The sequence below is a fragment of the Strix aluco genome, chromosome 26, assembly GCF_031877795.1.
Source record: "Strix aluco isolate bStrAlu1 chromosome 26, bStrAlu1.hap1, whole genome shotgun sequence".
NCBI lineage: Eukaryota > Metazoa > Chordata > Aves > Strigiformes > Strigidae > Strix > Strix aluco.
In genome coordinates this window covers 8,375,203-8,392,502 of record NC_133956.1, presented here as the reverse complement: position 1 = coordinate 8,392,502, position 17,300 = coordinate 8,375,203, and the positions used below count along the sequence as shown (strand labels likewise).

The following is a 17,300-nucleotide window of genomic DNA, read 5'->3' as shown; positions in this document are numbered from 1 at the left end:
GGCAGTTGGAGCGCCTAGGGAGACGCCCCAGGGCACAGACCAGGCAGAGAGCCAGGCCCAAGCCACGGCCGGGCTCGCCCGCGCCCTGCCCACACCGGCCCGGCTGCCGCCCCGCTCCTCCCCTGCGCTCCCGCCCGCGCAGGACGGCCGGGGCCGGGGCCGGGAGCGCTGAGGCGGCCTCAGGACCGCTGAGGCGGGAGAGGGGCGGCCCCGCCCCCCAGGGCCCCGCGCGCACGCGCCGAGCTCCCGTCGGCAGGAGGCGGCCGCGCGCGGCCCCCGAGGGCGGGTCGCGCGGACAGCGACGCGCGCGCCGTGTCACGTGTGCGTCACGTGACGCCGTCCCGGGACGATGAGGTCAGTGGCTGCGCGTCACGTGATCCTTGCCTACGCGCAGTGGGGCCGGGTGCAGATGGCGGACGCTGAGGCCGAGGCGGCTCCGCGGCCCGAGATGCAGCGGCTCGTGGCGGCGCTCCGGGCCCGCCTCTGGCAGCTGCAGACGGAGCTGCGTGAGCAGGAGGTGTCGGAGGCTTCGTCCCGGGCTTACTGCCGCGGCTTCTGCCAGGTAGGGGCCAGGCAGGGCTGGGCCGCGGCGCGGGGTTGCCAGGCCGGGTTGCTGGGGTGGGCCCGGCGGGCCTCAACCGCCGCGGGGCGCCCCCAGCGCTGCCGGCAGCAAGGGGCTCCCGCTCCGGGGGCTCCGCTCGCTCCTGTGGAGCTGCCGCGGCGCGGGGCTCGCGGCGGTGTGCGCGGCCGTTGAGCGGGGACGTGCGCGCCCTGCCCGAGGGGTGCCCCCGTGGGCGCTCAGCTGCCAGCCGGGGGCCGGGCCCGCTACACCGAGGGGGCCGCTCGTCTTTCGGCTCTGGCAGCGCCTTGGGCCTGGACAGCTGGTAGCCCTTGGGAGGTTTTCTGGGGCAGGCCGGCCCCACCGCGTTTCCTCAGTGAGGACTTGGCTCGGTTCCTAGGCCTCTGCTTTTCTGTTCTTTACCTGCCTTGGGATCAAAGCTGTGTGTTCCGCCTTAATCGAGATCTGCCGTGGAATAAGCAGTGCTTGCTGGATTGTGAAGGCCTGCAGTTCGCTTAAGTCACTGAATGAGCTTCTGTGGCTCAGTGATCTTGTTTGAATACTTGCCTAATGCAGCTCAGGCTAAGGATCAGCAATTCCTGAATCGAGCCACAAACTTCCAGAAGAAGAGCTGAACTTGATTAAAGTTACAGTGATGGGGATAACTTATTTTTAAATAAACTCTTTCAATGGTTAATTAGTTTTTTCCTTCCCCACAGCATCATCAACTGTGAGCTCTAAGCTTGAATAATTGTTGTTAGGTTGCTGGGTTGGAGAGCTGTCCCTGTTGAATCTGAAGAGATTGTGGTCTCTAAAAGAAAAAATAAAAATAAAAAAATCTGGTTTACAAGATAGTTTAACCATACCTCAGCTGTATTTGAATGGTGAATTGAAAAATTGGATGCCAAATGAGACAAAAATTCCTACTGATTCATTATAGATAAATGATATTAGCCTTCACAGTCTTCCATTTTACGTCCACAGGTTGTGTACTTTGCCATACCATTCTGGGAGGATGCTTAGCTCATCACTTACTGAAACAACAGAATTTTATTTGTTAGGTTTCAAAACTCTGGCTTCTCCAACTGCAGGATGCTGCTGGTTCATGCTGTTATGTATGTCCCAAGTTCAGCAGACTGTTAAGATCTGTGACCTTGCATTTACACAGAGCCCAGTGTGATACTTTCCTTCATGTTTCAGGTTTTGCTAAAATTGTTACTAGTGTCATTCATTGCATCAGAACATTGAAACAAATATTAAGGTAACATTTAGTAGAGGTTGTTAAGATGATCAGAATATGTAGATGTCCAGTCACCCAGATTAGTTTGGTGCAGATAAAGCTTTAGAGGTACTTGATCAGAGAAATTTGATGGAAGACTGTTCTGTTGTCTAAAAGCCAAACAAAAAAACCCTCTAAACCCCATCCCACAAAAAATGTAGACCTCTCTAGATCTTTGTGGTGTCATTGAATGGAATTTTGTTTTAGAACACTGTGATAGTACAGATGAAAATGTAGAAGATCTTTCATGGGTTACCATCAGTTTGTGAGACTTGTGATTGTCATGACTGTATACCAAGAGCTACAGTAGAAAACATGAAAGTGCTAGTCTGTCATGCAGCAACTTCAGCGGAGTATGAGTTTGTGATGTCATTGTGCAGGCAAACCACTGGTTAGAATATAATTTTACATCTTGCTTTCTCCTTCTGAATGGGGATGTTTGTGAATGTTACACAGAGTTTGAGTGATAAAACTTAAAAATAATTTAAGGTCTACCCCTAAGTGAAATTTAAGGAGCTCAGCTTAATTTTTTTTATTAACGACTTGGTACCACTGATATCCTGTCACAAGCTTATTAAGCTACAGCAGAACATGCCTAGGAAGAAGCTGAATTTAACTGGCCTTAAATATTGGGAATTGACTGCAATGAAGGTAACTGAAATATTTTAGGGCAGCGCTGGATTTGCCATCCTGTGTGTACATCTGTGACACGGTGCTGAAAGATGCTCTGTTTCGCCGTGAAAGTTGCTGAGGCTGTTGGGACACAACAAACTGTGGACCAAATCAGTAGCTTTCCTGTGCTTTGAGCTGTCTGGATGCTGTGTTTTACTGCATGTAAACTTGTGCTGCTGTGTGGAGCTTTCCAGTAGCTCTTCCTGGAAGTGATGCTGGATGGTGTGATTTCCTTGAAGCTCCCTATTTTTGAGCAGGGGATTAAGATTGGTGTCCAGGATAACACAATAAAGAAATTCATGAAGCCTAAATAGTGGATTGACTCTGCAACTTTATATTGTACAAGTGTGAATGCTTTGCATATTCACCTTAGAAAAAACATGTCTGTTGGGGAGCTTGATATATATGCAAACAGCCAACTGGAATGAACAGTGTGTGTGTGTTTGAGGTTGCGCTGTCGTAAATATGAAGAACAGTCACCAGTGAAGCAGAGGTGGTAGGACATCAGAGCATCCCATCTGCCAATACCCAGCACCTGTTGGCTTCCTGGAATTATTAAAGGTGACACAGTTGAGGATTGTCAATCAAAAAAACTGGAAGATTTTTCTTAGAGAGACTTAAAGCTGTAATAACAGGTCAGGTGACTTGGACATGTTTAAGTTGGTTCTGAGCAAAAAATTGATGCTTCCGAGGAAACGCAGCTAAGCAGGTATTCCAGCATTGCTGCACACGGGAATCTACGCAGTGTTGAGGACTGAGGCTGGTCTGTAGGTTACACAGTAGGTAGATGTGCGTGGCCTCTGCTCTTCTCACCCCGCGCCAGTTAGATGTGTTACTGCAGTCAGAGGAAGGAGGACAGAATAAAGTGTAAATGGATGTGTGTTAACCAGACTAGAAAGATTTGAATAATCTCTTCAGGTAACTAGACTGTAAGGTAGTAATTGCTTATAAAATTGTTACTTGACTGTTTGTTAAGCATGTAGATTACATATTTCTGACAAGTTAAAAATATGTCAAATTTTACCTTGTATATAGACTGCCAGAAAAAGTCTCTAGTGGATACTAAAACTTCTGCGTATATTGCTTGTGAAACAGCAGAAGGGCATTTAAGAGCCTCTGTAATATTGTGTTTTGCTTATTTGTCAGTATGCTAATACTGATAGCATAATAATGTTCAAAAATACATATCTTTTAAATTCAAGTTATTAATAAGTCTCTTGCCTTGAATCTGTCTTATATGCTGAAACCATCATTGCTCATCTATTTGGGGACAAATTTCTGATTAACGGCTGCTTGATGAGTTGTTAGTACTAGCTGAAGGACTTTGATCTCAACGCTAGGATTGCACTCAGGCAAGGGTGCAGTGTTTTCTACTTTTTTTTTTTTAAAGTTAAGATTAAATAAGTTTACTTAATCTTAAGAAATATTCCACCATGTTTTATGGTTTGCACAAACCAGGTAGTTTATCTAAGTGTTTGTCAAAATAATTGAGTACTAAATTTGTCTTTTTAAATAGATTGGTTTTAATAGATATGTTTTTAGAAAAGTTTGGAGATTTGCATGTTTGATCTTCTATTTCTGTAGTCACTATAATGATAGTGTTACTGCTGGGTTTACTAAACAGATGACTTTGATAGTCATCGATTGAGCATCTCCAGGGATTGCAGCTTGACAGCATTTGAATGTAATTTAATGCTTCTAATGCCATATATAACTTGAGTTATGTTCTCAAATCCTTCATTAATCTGTTAGAGAAGCATTTAGACTGGTTAGTCATTCATTGCTTCTGATAATGATCTTTCTGATAATGATCTGCTGTGTTTAAGGATGATTTCTGTAAAATTCCAGTCTTCCCTTCCACACCCCCCTTATGTCTTTATTAATATTGTGTGGTTTTTTGGAGAGTTTGTAACTTTGATTCACCTAGGAGTTACATTACTGATACTGAATTCTGGGAGAATAATCTATGAAATGGTCTTGATTTTTATTGATTCTTAGATGTATTTTTTAATAGATTTTTTTTTTCCCTTAAATATCACACATTGTTGTGCCAGTTTAGTGGATGTCTGCTTTTTTTTTTTCCCTAGGACTAGTATTGTGTAGTTAGATCATTGACATAACACTGGACAGTCCACAAAATAGCGTGTAGCTGGCCACTTATTTCTTGCTGTGTTGGAAGTTAGGCTTCATCTTAAAAGTTTCTGGCCATTATAATGACTGCACTTGGGTTTAGTAAGCTCCTCATAGGGTCTCTTCAGCAGTGTCCTCCTTCCAGTCATAATCTGATATGATTATGTGTTTAAGGTATTAAAATAAATTGGTTGTCTCAGAGTTCCAACTTGAAGTGATTTGAATCCTGATATGATCTGATCATCCTTGTAGGACATTTTGGCTTCTATTGAATTATAGGGTGGGGTGCTCTGAACTTTTTTTCCATACAGTCTTGGCCCTCAGAGTTTCACAAAGCAATCTTTTTCATTGGTTTTTGTTTTCTTCGCAGTGGGCCTTAATCAAGATTGGTACCTTGTTTGGTCTAGGGAGGGTGCAACATGAGAGAGGGATTGTAACTGGTAAGAGCACAAACGTGACTGGTCTGGAGTTGTAGGAGGGCGTGCATACAAAGAAGGGATGTTACTTGTGAAGCAAGCTCTACGTAGAGCTACGGTGTCCTTAGTTCAGTGCCCCGCTTGCTCTCAGTATTACTTTATAACCTGTAGGAAAATAACATGGTAGCGTAGTGAAGTTTTTAAAAGGTTGGGAGATACTACTGTTGTGCCTGTGTTGATTTCTGAAACTTATTTTGATTTCTCTTAAAACTGGCTAGATTTTACTTTGCTTCTGCAGTACTGTGCCTGGATAATGTAGGATTGCTATGGTCAAGTTATAAAATCTAGAGTAATTTTGCATTTGAAAAATGACTGCGTAACGGTCTGATCTGGGTTTTGTAGCCCCTTCTAATACCATCATGTTTGGTGTATGGGTAATGCATGTATCTTTAAAATACTACAGCTGGAATACTGTTCTTAATCTTGAACTTTTTGCCTATTTTCCTGCATTCTCACTAGTAATAAAGATTCCAGTGTTACATATGTGGTTCTGTCTACATGGCAGTTGGACAAAAGAAGCGGAGTGCAGAACTTCTCCCTGAATTTTTAATTTAACAGTTCATGTTTCTGCCAATTGCATCTAGCTTGCTCCCCAGTAGCAATTCTGATAAATTTATCAAAATAATAAAATACATGAAAATATTTTTTAATAAAAGGGAGAACTTCTGTTGAGGAAAAAAGCTATCATTTTTAAATCTCCTTCAGAGTAAAAACTTCTCACTTCCATGGTATATGCTTGATATTGCATATTGATATTTGTTTTTTAGACAAAACTGTGTTATGGGAACTTCTAATGATAATTTATTTTCTTTCAGACGCTACTTCAGTATGCTGGCAGTCGGGGTGCATCGGAACATATTTTACCTTTTTTGGAAGTATATCGAATCTCCATCCAAAGCTTTGCTAATGCACGACCTTACTTGACTACAGAATGTGAAGATGTTCTTTTGGTACTTGGCAGGCTAGTGCTGTAAGTTTTAAGTTGGTACATTAATTTTTTTTTTTAAAAACCCTGTATTTTATAAATGAAACGGCAAGTTGTTGAAATGGTATAATGCTTAATTTGACAACTGTATTGATGATTTATTATCTAGTAAATGTGTTTAGTACTCTTTTAATTATACCACAAAAGTGTACTTGAGCATTTTGTTAATTAATGTGAATAAGCGGTAAGGCTTTGTTCTTCTGTAGTTGGATAATCGTGCAGGTATTGGGAAGGTTCTGTTCTTTCTTAAACATTCTGAAAATTATTATTTTCTGTAGAAGAAGCTTAGTGTGGTCCTCATTAAACAGAAGCTTTAATATTAGATGTTCATGCATGGATTGATAAACATGTATCACTTGCTCTGCAGTTGCTGCTTTGGTGTGTCCTCTCACCTGTAAGTAATGCAAGGTAGTTCTGAACACTCCCTTTCTGAAAAGGATAAGCTGTTTTATATTCATGGCAATCTTTTTTCGTGTGGGCTGTTGCTGTAGGATAGCAAACCAGAGTACTTCAACCTGAGCTCTTTGACAAGCATCTGTAGAGGTGACTTAAAGCACAGCAATTTTTGAACAAAAGAGAGAACTGTTTTATAGTCCATCAGCTAAGTTGGAATAACTTGTAGTTCCTCAAAGTCTGTTTTAAGTGCAAAGCAGCTATTTGTAATTGAAGAGTGAAGCCTGAGGGCTTTCACAGACATTGGAGTATAATCAGTTACTACCCTTAGCCTGAGAAGGATAACTTGATGCGCTGGTCATTCCTTGCTGGTAATGTTTCATTCGAGGGGGAAGGGTGACGATCTAGGTCCTTGAATATGGATATCATCATAGAATAGAAGTAATTCTGTGGCAGTTTTTCAGTGGGCTATTTTTTTATCAGTAGCTTCCTTGCTTTGTGGTTTGGAGTCAAGTGTTCTTTTCGAGAAGGGGTTTGCAATTAAGTCCTTGGTCAGATGCTTTTTTTGTAATGTACTAACTTGCAATGTAAATCAACAGCTCAGAACCAGATATCTCCATGTGATGCCTTGAAATTTTTTTTTTGGATTTGAGAAATATGTGAAGTGACTTTTTTTTTCTTTTTTCTTTTTTTTAACCTTCTGTCAAGAAGGGAAAACATATGACATCAGGAAAAGTCTGTCTTAACTTCTTAATATGGAAACTGAACGCTTAAACTGCTAAATCATTTACCTGGTACATAACACATATATTTTTGGCAAAATATCTTATTTGCTTTTGCAGACTGTCCCTCTATGGATAGAGTATTCTCTTCTTCATTGTATTATCATTAATTAGCTTATGTATTCTGCTGTTTCCTACTCATGTTGCTTAAAAAGTTTGTCTTTCAGTGTCTTTGTATGCAGGTCATCCATACTTGGAGTACTTTCTATATATTTTGCCACTGTTACATACTTCAGGGCAGGAATCCCAATTCTGTGTCAAAATGGCTTTTCTATTGAGAAAAATCAGAATATTCTGCTTCTGCTGTTTTCTTCCATCTTTCAGTGCGAGGAGTTTGTTTGCTGTTGCTTGTATATTCAGAAAACTTTGTGGTGGGACAGTAGAGAGGCTGACTTGCTGCAATCTCCCCTGTTCTTGTTATGATTACATTTGAGAGGTATCTAAAGAATGAGAAAAACAATGAGTGATGTCACAGATAGGATGAGGTAAATAGCATACCTAACTCAATTCTCCCACATTTTTCTTTAACATAAGAGTTTCCAAGGGAGGGAGAGAGAAGTTAGGGAATTAAATATAAAAGTTAAGTTCCATGACGGAGGAGGACTGTATAGGGACATGAAAGTGTACTGTCCCCTGTAACTGTAATTTTTGGGGAGACAGTGGGTTACCCACAGCTGTTGTACATGCTGTGTATTTTCAGACTTGAACCCTGATGAGAACTGAAATAAGCAGTTCCTGTTCTGAAGCAAAAGTGCTCTACTTAGTATTGAAATCCTCCTTCCCTTCCAACATCCCTCCTGGAGAAGGGGCAAAGAATCCTCAGCAGGGTGAGCCAGTAACAGCAAAACTCCATATAGCGTGGCTTTCCCTGCCACCTGAGCAGGTCAGCTGCGTGTTCACAGTACACCTGACATGCCAGAGAAACTGTACCCCCCGTGAGAAACCACTGCAGTGTGAGATCTTGTTGGTTCACTGTCTAGCCTTAGGAAATAAAAGGAAAGCTTGAAGTGATTGCTCTTGCGGTTTACAGATTTGGCAAATGATTGTGGGGGAATGGGGATGTTCTCTCTGGCCATGGCCGTGAAAGGCCATGCCTGCTTTGGTCAAGTAGAACTCAGCACTGCTTGCTTCTACAGGCACAAAGCACAACACGTTCCCCTTACCCTCCAATATTACTATACCAAAGGTGTTGCCTCTATAGAAGAATTCATGAAGAATTAGCCATATCAAAGGTGTCTGTCTTTCACCGAGATTTGGTTAGCTGTCTATCTTCATGAATCTTAGGAAGCCCCTGAAGCTGATTGTTCTATCAAGCTTCTGTGAGTACTCTTTCTCTGAGGATACTGTGTGAGGGGGAAGATGCCATTCATGTTACCATCAGTATGAAGATTTTACTTCCATATGAAAATTGTTTATATGGTCCTAAGATTAAACTTTTAAAAAGTAGCAAGACTTGTTCCTAGTTCACATTGTTTGCCAGTAGCTAATATTTGACTGCTTTCTACTTTTTCCTCTGCTGTAATGGCACTGGTTTGAAAAGGAGTTTACCATTTCTACATCTTGGAGGTGTTCTTATGCTTTTTCAACCATAAAAAGAAAAAGGAGATCTGAATGTCATCTTGTCTAAGTTGCAAAACTGGTTTCAACTGATAAGACCAGTCTATCTTGAACTTCTTGAGCTGTATCTCACTGACTGGTTGTACCTACTGAGTCTAACACATTGCTTTCAGGAAGAGTGCTTGCTTTCTGTAACACCTCTGTGAGGAGGTACATGTGACGATTCACTGCTCTGTCTGAGAAAGCATTTCTCAACCTAATAAGCTGTTGTAGTTTGATTCACTAACTTGCATTTACCACTCTGCTGTCATTAAGAGCTAACTCAATTCTTAACAAATGCAGGGTAATTCCTGGCGACAAGTGAACTATTCCTGTTGATCATCTGATGTATAATTAGTCATCTTTTTAACTCTCAGAAGCTTAAGATAAGTTTTCTAATACAATCTAAAGATTAACACAATTCTTAAAGTTTTTTAAATTTACTTTTTAAAGTTTGTCTTAAAATAAATGAATGAGATATAAAGTGATTACAGAATAATTATATGCAAATAATGTGTTGATTCTTGCCTAGAGTTATTCCTTCCAAAATAAAGAAATTCAAACCTAGGAGGCCTTCTAAAATATATTCTGAAGTTGAGTGTTTTGAGATGAATGGGGTTTTTTTAGTAGTGGAATCATTCAAGCACCCATTACATTTTATTTGCAAAAATTTGGCTAAAATTTGGAATTTAGTTTTGTGTAGGTAGATGTTGTGGTGGTACTGGTAGAGCTGGGTGGAAAGACTTGACTTCATGACGTGATCCTGGTATTTTGATTTGTGGCCTTGGCAATGATACCTAAATTCCATTTAGTTCCATTACAATAAAGAAGGAAATGGGCTTTCAGGGATAGAGGTGCATTTTGATGTATTGTATAATAAGGACCAAAAGGAAGAATTAAGCTAAATGGCCATTCCTCACCCTTGCCAGTAGGGAAGGCTGGCTAGTCTTTATGTAGCTATGTGTTTGAGTCAATTCTTAGAGCAAAAACTTAGGGAAGTAGCTTAGAATTCTAATTATTTTTCTGGCAAGGAAATTGTAATTGGAATATCCTGGATATTAGTTTTGCAGTTGTGCTGTAAGTTGTTTTATGTGGTGGCTTATACACCCAGAGCTCCAGATTTCTTAGGATTTCCAAACTAGAGTGCTTGATGTTAGGATCCCGAGGAAGACTTAAGGACTCACAACAAAAGAATTTTCAGTTCTTGGTTCAGCTCAGTCCTGTGTCACTGCAACAGACAATAACTCTTGAGGCATAAATTCAGCCCTCTTGTCCTCATAGACTGTCATCTCACTCTGTATAAGCAATGCTTTGAAAATCTAATTTCAGATTTTTTTCACTGTCCAAGTAGTACCCCAGGGGTTAAGTACATAAAAATTATTTATGAAACCTTGCTTTGCCATTTTGTTTAAACCTGATATTTTATGTAACCAATATGGCATGTATGAAAAAGTAATATTCTAGAAAAAATATTTCCAGGAATTAAGAGTGGAAGTAGACAGGATTGGTTGACTTCAAGTCTGAAAATGAGGTGTACATTAAAAGACTTTTCAAAAGCACATTGTCCATGAAGTTTGCAAATATTTTCTTTGATGAAAAGAGTCTCTGTATGACATGCATGTAAATTGGACACATACCTAGAGATGTTTTTAGTTGGTGTGGGTTTTGTGGGTTTTTTTATGTTAAAATAGAGTTCAGCTGCTGTGAGCCTTTGTGAAGTTGTTTTTGATAGTCTAGTCAAGACCCAGGTGGTTACTACGTTTGGACTAGGGGATTAATTTGTATTGCCAAGCTTGAGTACAAGGGAAAAGTCCTGATTATTTTATAATATTGTGACCTATGACAGATCTGGTGATCCTATTGCCTGCTTTTTCATGGGCATAGTAATGACTGACATTCTAGTGTCTGATGTGAATAATTACTGAATGACTCAATGAAGGCTATCATATTTTCTGCCTGTCTAATAGAAATCTATTTAAAGGAACAGGTTTGGGCAGTGAAGGCAAACTTCTGAAATGTGAAAAGAATGGCTAGATGTTAATTCAGTATTTGTCCATTTGATCTTGTTTATGCATGTGACTACTGAGTCTGGCTAAAGACTGATTAGGCACAGCATTTTGCAGGTAACTGTTCAATGTATTTGTCAAAAGTCAGGAGGAAGAGGGAAAGGAAAGCCATTCTATTTGGGTACTAAGCAGTTTTGAAACTCAAGTTTGCTTTACGCTCATCTCTTCCTTTTCCCCTTCCCCAAACTCAGCTCTTCTATCTATGACTGCATGTGTTGTCCTGTCGTTCTGCTATTTAATATTCAGGAGTGGAGGTTTTGAAGAAAGAATAGCATGAGGTGGAACTGTGTAACAATGTAGGTGTAGTTTATAGCAATTATTCAGTATATTTATTGTATGTGGAGTCTTAGACCAGTTTTCTTACCTTATATTGTCATGAGAATGTTTTTGCTGTGCATAAATCTTGTGAATATCTAGACAGTGTCACAGTTAACACATTTAGTTTGATTAGGTCAGATTGTTCTGTGCAGCAGTTGTATGTCCTGTACCAGCTTGGATAGCCCCTGCCATTGCTTTGTCTCCTAGAAAACAGTGATTGTTGTTCTTCAAGACTTTTTCCTGAAATTAGATGAAGTGCTAAATACATTCAGTTGTATCCTTTTTGTTTCTGAAAGGGGATAACATTGACCTGATGGTCTAAATGGGGGAATATCAAGTAGGTTTTGCTTTCCCCCCTTTCTGTTTTTGGAATTTGAACTTAACTGATCTGTGCAGTCAAACATGTTTCAATGCTATTGTGATTTCTTATCTGAATGATAAGTAATATGTGCCGCAAATGTTATTTAACGTAACAACAAGAGTGTGTTCAGGTAGCTTGCTTACTTGCCTCTTACTTTTCCAGGAGTTGTTTTGAGCTACTGCTTTCAGTTCCTGAAAGTGAATTGCCGCATGAGGTGTGGTTAGGATTCCATCAGTCCATACAGGTAAGTGTTCTGAATTTCTCTTTTCAATTTACTTTTTTTTTAAACAAAAGCCAAACAAAAAAACCAAAACCAAACTGCTGTTGTGCTCCTCTTCTTCTACCTTCCCCTGAATTGCACCTGTCCTGCATTGCTGTTATCCAGGCAATGAGAGTTTCTGAGCAGCAGAAGGCTGACTGCAACAACAGTATTGGCAGCCTTAGGCCCAGCACAGATTTATAACTACACAACCAATGGCAACTACGGCAAGAGAACTGCAGCAGATCTTGATCTATCTAATGATTTGTGTGAGAGAAAGATTGAGTTAGATGGAGTGGTATAACAGCTCTGAGGTATTACTTTGAAGACAACTAAAAAAGCTTTTGTTGAGATCTGAGTGGCAAGTTAGTGTCTATACCTGATTTGAGGGGGATGAAAATAGTAGGACAGGTCTTTAGTCCAGATGATTCCTAGAAGTGTTTCTTCTGAGTGTGGCATGTGCTTGGTAGTAGAAAGAAGTGCAGTAGGTACAGTTTTGATCCTATGGTCTTAGTGGTGTCAAAGATTTGTCCTTTATTTTGAGTGCTGCTACATAGTCCTGTGAATCCCTTACTGACTCTGGCAGATTATAATGGACATTGCAGCACTCCAGAACCAAGTTTGAAGGTATATCAGTTTATTTTGACAATTCCCAGCTATGCCATCTATTAGACGTAGTCTGTAGCTATTAGTCATGGTGTTGCAGAGGTTAGGTCTATTTTCCCAACCCATTCATTTGTGGGGATGCCCCAAATAAGGGTAGTGAGCCACAGGTTCGTCTTTTGTGTTTGGGCTGATGGAAGAAGTTGAAACGTACAGTTTCCAGGGTAGCCCTTAAATTCATTAACCAGTCATCATTGGATAAAGAGGAGTGACTCATAGAATCCCAGGTTGGAAGCAACCTCAAGTCTGGTCCAACCTTTCTTGGCAAAAGCACGGTCTAGACAAGATGGCCCAGCACCCTGTCCAGCTAAATCTTAGCAGTGCCCAATGTTGGGGAATCCACCACTTCCCTGGGGAATTATTCCAGTGGCTGATTGTTCTCATTGTGAAAAACGTTCCTCTTGTGCCAATTGGAATGTCCCCAGGAGTAACTTGTATTCATTAGCCCTTGTCCTTTCAATGTGACTCCTTGTAAAAAGGGAATCTCCATTTTCTTTGTAGCCACCCTTTAAATACTGAAACATAGTGATAAGCTCTTTCCTCAGCTTTATGAGCTTGTCATACACTAAAAGGCATACAGTAAGTTTGTATCTGAGATGGCCTAGACCTGAAACAAGATGTTCTCTCATATTCAGAGTATGGGAGGGCATATATAGGCTTTTTCCCCTTATAGCAGAGCTATAAAGCAGCTCTAAGAATGACTAGCTTTTCACTGGAGGGATCTGCAAGGAGAATTGTTGTTACCAAGGAGAATCATTTCTGTGATCTAACAAGCATGTGTTTCTAGGTTTCTGAAGCAAGTGATTGAGCTTTGATACTACTGTCAACAGAGCGCAAGTTTTTAGTCAGATGAAATTACTTTATTCAGGCTGAGTATGTTGGAAGGGAACTGTTAAATTCCAGGGGTAGAAGAGTGACACAAGCCCAGATATCTCATGTCAACTTTTAGAACTAAGGGAAAATTCAAGATGATTACTGCACTGTCAGGTGTAGTAATATACTTGGCGTTTTGAAACTGGCATCCAAGTTTAGCATTCATCTAATGCTTCCCATAGTTCAAACATTCAAAGATTTGGGCAAAGCTTATTAAACATGGTAGTACTCTGAAACCTTGCTGAACGGGTTTGTGGACTTTTACAAACAGGTGCTTCTAATGAGATTTTGAAGTAGCACTCTTGCAAAAATACAAGAATGAGAATGTTCGTACCCTGCCCTGGAATACAATAGGAATCCACTCTTCATCAGAGAAGAGGAGGGTAACAGAGGAGGAGTATGCAGTCGTACAGAGGGCAATATAGACCTTTAGACAGGAATCACTTGTAGGCTCTCACGTCAGGACTTGTACATTTAAAGTCTGTGATGATGTTAATGCACCAATCTCCAGGCAAATCCAGTAGCAAAGCACCGCAAAATTATATATTCGCACATGCCCCAGATTGACAGATGTGAGTGTGCTTATTCCTTTCCTAACAAAAGGGGTAAGTGTGGCTGATGAGGAATATAACTCCAAATGTAACTGGTGGTTGCAGCAAATGTGGGACAGAAGTATTTCTTTCAGATCTGCCTGCATTAATCGTTGCTCTGTAACAATCTGCATAGGTAGTGAGAGTCAGTGAAACTTCAAATACCTTTTTCACTCCTGGGGTGAAAATTTGAGGACTTGCATTTCAGAGCAGCAAGGTGTAGGGACTTTTCTGAAACTGAAAATGGAGTGTCACTGACATCAAGCTTATATACAAAATGCTATCAGAAGATTTATTTGGTGTCTGAACCTGTTTGTTCTAACAGTAGTTATACCCTGCAGTCCCCCATGAGTGCAGTTTTCCTTATCTCTAAGCAAGACCAGAGGCAGCCTGTGCAAAATGAAAACAAGTTGTGAGATTGTATGGCAGAAGTCTCAGCACAGATTTTATAGAGTGTCAACACGCAAAAGGATGTGGATGCAGGTGGGGAAGTGCTGTAAAATACGAGTGAAAGGATTGGGGCAGAATTACAATGGGACCCTTGTTACAGGCAAACTCAATTAATCTGGGGGATGAACTCAGTGGAGAGGTACTGTGGGGATGGATGTCATCTGGCCAGTTAAGGAAGATAAAACAGTGCATTCAAAGATTGTTTTAGCGGGGGCAGAGATGTATTGTCATGGGAATTGAATACAGATTATGGAACAGTGTTCCCTTCAAGCCTTACAAAGAGCATAAATGCTTTCTTTAGAGAAGTTATGTATTGAGGATGTGCATAAAACAAAAACTTTTGTGACACTGTAGTAGTTGCTGATTACCAGCATTGAAACATCCTGGTATCTTCAGTAACTGTTCCAAGGATTGTGTTTTCTCTTTAACTTTGTCCATAGGCTCTTACTATATTATCCTTTCCTGACTTCATCTAGAATGAAATGCTTTGTGTCCCTCTCTTAAGGACCTATTTATGGTGTTGTCTTAACTTAATGAGATCTGTATACTTAAATTTTGCATTAGGTTTCTTCAAAGACTTTTGAAGTATTTGTAGTAGATTTTTGTAAATATTTCCATTAATAATCAAAAATTTTCCCTTAATAATTCTTCACCAGGTCCAATAAGAAAAGGTTTAGCTAAGCATCTAGAATAGAAGTGTCTTGTCAGTAGTTAGTTACTTATGCTACATCTGTTGGTGAATTTCATATTTGATATTTCAGTATTGATACCCTCAATCTCAAACACAGTGCTGACCCAGCAAATCAGGTGACATGTATAATAGGCCTCTTTTTTCTCACCTTCTAAAGTTATTCTTTCAGCCCTTAATGCAAAGGTGCTGAAATGTGAACGATCCTCAAAACTGAACTGGGCTCTGCTAGCTCGGTACTGCATCCCAAAGCCCTCACAGCGGGGAAGAGTGGCTGTTGGGAAAACATTATTTACATTGGATGTCTGGATCACTGAATGTCATAATCTGAGGAGTGGCAGTCTTTTCAGTAGTAGTACCTTACCCTTGTCCAAACTTTGATTAATTTTTTTGTCAGCTACTGTTATGACCAGGAGAGTTGTAAAGATTCTGTGATCTGCTCAGGTTAAACTAAGGTGAAACAACACCAGACAAACACTTAAAATGTTTTACTTGTGGTAGAAATAGCTTAAACTTGGATAGTAAGCAATGTCATCTTTTACAAATCTGTAAGAAAAAAAAAGGGGGGAAGAGAAAGGAGAGGAAGAGTCAAATCTGTATCACCACTCCAGGTTCCAGTGTTGTCTCACGTCTGGTAATCTTGAGTAGTGGGTGCACACCCAGCAAAATTTTCTGCAGCCTTCTAAGTTCATCTTATCAGCTGATTAGCATACTAGATCAAGAGAGGCAGGTATTCCATGAACTCCTTTCCATGAGAGACAAGGAAAAAAGGTGGAGCATGGGTTTGGTGGTCATGCTCGCCCTCCTCCCCTTTTTTTTTTCCTCATTTTTTTGCTTAGGTCCATCTGGTGCTGGTTATTTATCTCTTATCAGTCTTTTAGCTCTTCTTCGAGGCTATAGTCGTAAATTAAGGTGCAGACATTAACCCAAACATATGGTTTTACTCCGTCTATGCCTCCCTGCTTCAAGGCTTATCTAAGGAATTTGGCTATAAAACTGCAAGGGAGTGGAGCTGTGCACCCTTCAATACACTCTGCGCTTCCCTAGGCAGATAATTCATTCCTCAGACCAACCACAAAGGCCACAATTTGTCCTTGAGGCTTTTCGTGTTGTTGAATGTTTGACCTGTTAATTCCTTCAGTTCCTCACAGCTATGTCATTCTGTTGGTGGCAGCAGATAAATGGTCTGTTTTGTCTTTCTCTGAGGCAGTGGCTTCTACCTCCTCAGAACATGCAGCTCAGCAGCAGAGGGACTTGGGATAAGTGTCACTAAGAGGCAATGAATCTCAGCCAGTGTAATGTGTGGTCTTTGGCACTTGTTGATTGGCAAGTGCTTGCTGGGGCCAGGATGGGTATAACCCTGTCCTATCAATACAGAGGGTGAATTCATACACGGAGGTGTTTCCCTCTCTCTGCCCTTCAGAACTGCATAGAGCTGAAAATCCTGTTTGTAGTTCAATCTTCTTCACTAATAAATATCTTGAAGTTGCTAGAACAGATATTTGGGTGACACCGCTATATGTAATACCTGCTCAGAGCTCTCTGTGGCTTCCTTAAAGCTCTTGCAGTACTGCAGTACATTTAAGTACAGTAAGGCACTGATAATTTAAGAGGTAATGCTTTGTCTCATGTTTGTTAAATTATTCCTCAACAGTAAGAGCTGGGAATGTCCAAGTTATATGCTTTTATTCAAATGATGCCAGGAAGTGGTATAAATTCTCAAGACTTGCAGTAAGATTGTTAATTTTTTATTGATATTAATGCTTTGTTGAAGCTCTTTGTGAATAATCTGAACATATAAACAGTACCCTCAAAGGAAGTGTAGGCAGATTACCAAAGGTCTTCTGATAACAAGAACTCTTCTGATTCGGCTGTTGTTGTGAGCTCAGTAAAGTTCATTGAGTTCAGTCTTCCAGGTGAAATTCGAAGTCATAGGCTGCTGTTAAATGCTGATGGGTTTTTGGACTTGGTCTTTGACCTGTTCTACACTTGAGACTGATAGAGGTTAAAGCTGTAATGTTAGTATATGGTAGGGGAATGCACAATGGATGTTTTGGCAACTTACTGTGTTGAAAAAACTTAATGTGTGTGCTGTACAGTTGAGAGAGGTCAAAAGTAGGGGATGTCAAAATGGGCTTGTATTTATTTTGTGGGTAAGAT

The 17,300-nt window shown here is 40.6% G+C and overlaps 1 protein-coding gene across 2 annotated transcripts in view; it reads left to right on the top strand.

The window, feature by feature from the left end:
- The first annotated feature begins 359 nt into the window (after positions 1–359).
- Positions 360–17,300, top strand: part of RLF (RLF zinc finger) — a 52,151-nt gene continuing 35,210 nt past the window's right edge. The window contains exons 1-3 of one of the 2 annotated variants that reach the window (XM_074850662.1): positions 360–562; positions 5,932–6,086; positions 11,780–11,861. In XM_074850662.1, the coding sequence (XP_074706763.1) occupies positions 410–562; positions 5,932–6,086; positions 11,780–11,861 (390 nt within the window). In that variant the 5' untranslated portion in view covers positions 360–409. Of the gene's footprint in view, positions 563–5,931; positions 6,087–11,779; positions 11,862–17,300 lie in introns of those variants that run through there. The other variant, XM_074850663.1, reaches the window with a different exon arrangement.